Source organism: Crocuta crocuta, unplaced genomic scaffold (genome assembly GCF_008692635.1).
Source record: "Crocuta crocuta isolate KB4526 unplaced genomic scaffold, BGI_CrCroc_1.0 scaffold89, whole genome shotgun sequence".
In the NCBI taxonomy this organism is placed as follows: Eukaryota; Metazoa; Chordata; class Mammalia; order Carnivora; family Hyaenidae; genus Crocuta; species Crocuta crocuta.
The window spans coordinates 6,982,247-6,987,054 of record NW_027551559.1 but is presented as its reverse complement, the minus strand read 5'-3'; the positions used below and the strand labels follow the sequence as shown (position 1 = coordinate 6,987,054).

Genomic DNA, 4,808 nt, shown 5'->3' with positions numbered 1-4,808 from the left:
CACAGCAGCCAGAGGCCGCGGGGACCACGCAGGGGACTCGGGTCCCTCCTCTGCGAGCTCCCCCAGGACCGGTGCTTCTCAGCTTCCCTGTCACCATCCAGTCAGGCCAAACACCACCCCCCAGGACACAGCTGAGGCCCCACCCAGGCTCTCCCCCAAGGCCCTCTCCAGCCCCGTGTTCTTCCTCCTCTGGGAACCGGGATTTTACCTAAGCAGCAGCCCTGGGTGCAAATCCGCCCCCCTTCCTAGGGAGATGCGCTGGCCCCGCCCCCTGAGCACCTCGCCCCTCCCCCAAGCACTGCCCACTGGACCCAGTGTCCCCAAGCCCCCGAGGGCCACGTGGATGCGTCAGCCTCCTTCGGTGAAGGCCCCACACCCTGCCTGACGCGGGACAGGTAACCCAGGGACACTGGCTGACCCCTCGGTAGGGACGGAAGAACTCCACGCCTCTTAGGCATTCAACCCCTAGGCTCATTCCGTGGCAGACAGAAATCAGACCCAGGATTCTCAGCCACGGAGAGGAAGCTCTATACATTTAATTCTCTAAATAAAAGCTGAACGTTCTGGAAGAAGATGGCATACAGTAATATTTGTCCTAACAACGCCACCGTCAGGGGAACATTCCCAACAAGCCCCACGGCCCCCACGCCCCCCAGCAGGAGCGCCCGCACTTACGTGGGGTCCGGCTCGTACTTCAGGACGACGCTCCCCTTGGCTGGAAGAGAAGCAGACAAGTGTTGGCCGGGCAGCGGACGCACTGAGCGCTGCGGAGAGTGAGCAGCCCATGCTCCCGGTCTCACTCCCGGACGCGGGGGCCCCGTGGGGAGAACGGGGCTCCTTGTACCCAGAGGTGCAGAGCCTTCGGCCGGCCCGGACTCAGTGGGCGGTCCACGCGGCCTGGCAGACGAGCATCAGGCCCCCAGGGATTCCGGGAAGCCGCCCCATCCCTCTCAGCGGCAGGGGGTGGCGACTGACGCCTGGTTAATTCTCAAAATTCGGGATGAAACAAGTAACTGCTCCAACTTCCAGAACCAGCATGAAACAGACGTGGAAACAAACCGTCAACGACAGGCCTGCCACCATCCCAACGAGGAGGAAGGCACAGAGGACAAGAAGCAGGGGCAGCGCCCTGGCCCTCACGACCGCGCCCACCTCAGACACCGCTCCGGCGATAACACAGGACGCGGTGTCCACCCGGCACAGTTTACACCCTGCCGTTTCCGCAGAAAACGAACCACATAAGCGCAGTACCTTTGTCTGCGCAGCATCTGCGCAAACTGAGCCCGAACCACAGAGCGCGGGGTGAGCAATGAGCAGGGGTGAGAAGAAAACCCGGGCAGCGGGGCTGTTTCACCCTCGGGTGGGGACGTGGCTAGACAACCCTGAAGTGGAAAGTTTATGAAATGGCAAAACACAACGTGGCCAACGACCCTTTCTGGCGGGCTCCGAAAGCACCCTGCTTCAAGCCTCTGACCAGACGCCAAGCGACCCTGTCGGCCTGCTGTCTGCACCCTGAGCCCCCCATGGACGGCCGGGCCCCAGCACCCGCACAGGCCCCCCGGGGAGGCCTGGGGAAGCAGGGCGATGTGGCGGGCGCCTTCGCCCCTCAGCAGGCTAAGACACCAATTCTGTTTCCACAAAGCCCTCTGGACAGTGACAGCGAAAAGGAAGCCACAGCGTATCACACGGAAGACGGAGGAGGATCTAAGCGGCTTTAACACTGACAGCCTCGCGGTCTTTATAAGAGCCAATTCCGCCTCTGCGCGAGTTAAACTGCTTACCCAAGTCCTTGGCCTGGCTGTAGGTCTCACTGCTAAGTTTTCTAAAAAACGGGTTTTCCTGGGTTAATAGAATTTTAACATCTTCCATTGACACAGTGATAATTCTTGAATTAATAAATGGATACAACGTGTATATTCCCTGCGGGAATAGAGGGAGACCACCGTCATGCATGGTAACAATCGCCCACTGTCCCTAGGGCCTCTCCACACGCCATGCCCAGCCCTCCCCTCACCGCAGCCCCTGGAGAACGTGAAGGTGAACGCACCCCAGGGGAGTCACAGAGGCCGGCGGGTGCTTGCCCCACCCCAGTCGCCCAGACCCATCACACTGGCTCGGCACCGGCTGCCTGCCCCCGGTGCTGCCCGTTAGCCCGTGGCCAGGGCTACCCAGGTCTCTTTCCCCAATTACCTCCTGCGCTAACCGGAAAGGACAATCAAACTCTTCGCCACTGTTATTCCGACACCAAACTTTTATCCCAGTGTTTATAACCTGTCAGTGAAGAAACAAGATGAAACACATATGAATCAAGGCCAAACAGCCGATTAAAATACCCCTTACCCACAAGGAGGCAGAGCGGCAAGCACGCGCTGACGGAGAAGAAGCAGAAAAGCTGTGGGCGTCGGCGGAGCAGAGCAGGGTGCTCACAGCCTGACACCCTCCGACAAGGTGTAGGTCGACTAATAGTCACAACGGACGTCAGAACCAGGACGACTCTGAGAACGCAGGAGCACGCACGCACTCCAGGGCGGTCGCCCTGGAAACACCAGCGGCACCGGGGAGAGAAGAGAGGAGGGAAGAGAGCGGAAGTGAGGTCTTAGCATTGGTACAGAAACATCTGGCCTAATGCACGTCCAGACCACACCGGGAGGTCGGCTGGGGAGCGACGCGACGGGGGGGCAGGGGCGTCAAAGGGCAAAGCAATGAAGGCAGCGGCCTCAAGCGGAGAAACTAAGGGGAGGGACTGGCCGGACCAGCGACAGCACCCGGCAGCAGCGGACCCGCAGACGCCGTGTCCGTCCTCCCGGACGCCCGCCCCGCCGGCTCAGGCCCCGCGCCAGCCCCCCGGGAAGCCCACGCAGTTGGGCTGGCTGCCACCCACGCGTGGCGCACCTTCACCCTCTCGCTGTTGTTCAACAGCACGTTCCTCAGCTCCTTGGAGACCATGTACAGTTGCCTCTTCTTCCCTTCCGTGGTTCGAGTCAACAAATTCATCTTTGGGAACGAAGGATCCAACGCGTAAAACTTCCTGTGCACAAGACAGAGCCGTTGCCGGGTTGGGTTCAGGGACTCGGGACAGAAGGCGCCGTACGCAGCTGAACAAGCAGCAGCGGTAAACGAGGTCCGTTACGCGTCTGTAGGGAGAACTCAGAAACCGAATGAATTCTTACTGGATCGGGAGAAGTAACGGGTCGTCTTCAGGAATGAACACAAACGGATCTTCCTTAAACCCGAACAGCTTCATTTTCTTAGACGGAGGAGGGCTGAGGACGGAAGTAGGAGACAGACGGCGAGGTCGCAGGGGAAGGTCCCCCGTGGGCACATGCGCTTCCCCCCGCCCNGGCGCCGCGCGAGCCGCGGGGCCGGGAAGGCACTGGGACGTCAGGGAGCGGACGCGCGCCCCTCCTTACCCACACACTCCGTCTCTCTTACTTCCGTCGTTCTCTGCGGTCTCCGCCAGCTCTGCGCCGCCAACTCCACCGACCGCTTTACTCTCCAGCTCAGCGGAGTCCGCGGGGCCGGGCCGCATGGGCTCCCTGGGCTCCGCCGGCCTGCCCTGCAGCTGTAACGGGGACCCGTGTCTACACTCTAGAGCGGGCTGCTCCAGGCCGCTGCAGGAAGGCTAACGCTCCGCACACAGACCCACCCTGGTTTTCTACCGCACTTCACACGTTAAAGGCAACAGCGTGTTTTCCAAGTATCTGAAACCTACTTGCTACTATGAATAGAACTCATGGGCACAGTTTCTTTTGAAGCTAAAAGTGATTCTACCTTAATCCCACAAAGAGCACGCACACCCAATTTCCTCGGAAAAGGTGGCGACACGGCCAGCTTCCCTTCATTCCAAGATGCTACTGCGCACCTGCTGTGCCAGGTACGTTGGGGGACATCGACTGGGCCAGGCCATCCCTGGACAGCAGGCAGGGCCGGAAGGGCATGTGTAAGTAACCTCAGCACAGAGAGACCAGGGCAAGTGTCCTGAGGCACCAGGAAACACGCCCGCAGGAATGGGGTCGGACGCAGCGGGGGGGCCACGGAAACTGCTGGTGAGCAAGAACGGACTTCTGAACTGGGGCAAGAGTATCAATTTGGCTTTGAGAACTGAGCAAAGCAGCCAACTTACTAAAATTACTTAATATGCCCTTTATGTGAAATATGTGAAACGTTATTTAACCACGTGTCCTAGTAAGTCACAGGGGTTGGTGAAAGTGATTTCCAGCCTCTAAAAGTTTACAAGCTGGGACACTTGGGCACAGAAAAATTAAACATTAAATCAAGCATGCTCCACAGGGCGCCGGGGTGGCTCAGTTGGTTAAGCGTCAACTTCAGCTCAGGTAATGATCTCACGGTTCCTGGGTTGGAGCCCCGCGTCGGGCTCTGTACTGACAGCTGGGAGCCTGGAGCCTGCTTCAGATTCTGTGTCTCCCTCTCTCTCTGCCCCTCCCTTGCCCATGCTCTTTCAACAGTAAAGAAACATTTTAAAAAGTTTCTTTTAAAAAAACAAAAAAAAAGTTAGCATAAAAGCATGTGAAATGACTCATTAAAAGCTTGTTCTACGACTACCACAGAACAAAACTTTTAAGTACACGGGGACAAATAGAATAGCACTAGCATTAATTTCACCGTGGTTTCTGCACATCTGAAAGTGGCTGCGAGTACGTGGAAGTTACATATGCAGCTGCGCCCCAGGTCAGAGCAGCGCTGCTCGGAGCTCCCACCCCAGGCCTCGGGACGGACTGGAGTCTGCAACGTGGGCTACAGGCCCTGAGCCTCGAACTCAGGAGCACGGCAGCACTTCCGTCCTGTAC

At 58.5% G+C, this 4,808-nt stretch overlaps 1 protein-coding gene across 2 annotated transcripts in view; it reads right to left on the bottom strand.

The window, feature by feature from the left end:
* The window catches only part of NSUN2 (NOP2/Sun RNA methyltransferase 2), a 23,276-nt gene that overhangs the window by 2,683 nt on the left and 15,785 nt on the right, over nucleotides 1-4,808 (bottom strand). For both annotated transcript variants that reach the window (XR_013331398.1, XM_077749423.1), the window contains exons 12-17: nucleotides 3,411-3,562; nucleotides 3,171-3,263; nucleotides 2,893-3,028; nucleotides 2,191-2,271; nucleotides 1,782-1,920; nucleotides 676-715 (exon numbers count right to left, since the gene is read on the bottom strand). Coding sequence is in view for 1 of the 2 variants with exons in the window: in XM_077749423.1 (XP_077605549.1) it covers nucleotides 676-715; nucleotides 1,782-1,920; nucleotides 2,191-2,271; nucleotides 2,893-3,028; nucleotides 3,171-3,263; nucleotides 3,411-3,562 (641 nt within the window). In the remaining variant the exon portion in view is untranslated. The remainder of the gene's footprint in view (nucleotides 1-675; nucleotides 716-1,781; nucleotides 1,921-2,190; nucleotides 2,272-2,892; nucleotides 3,029-3,170; nucleotides 3,264-3,410; nucleotides 3,563-4,808) is intronic.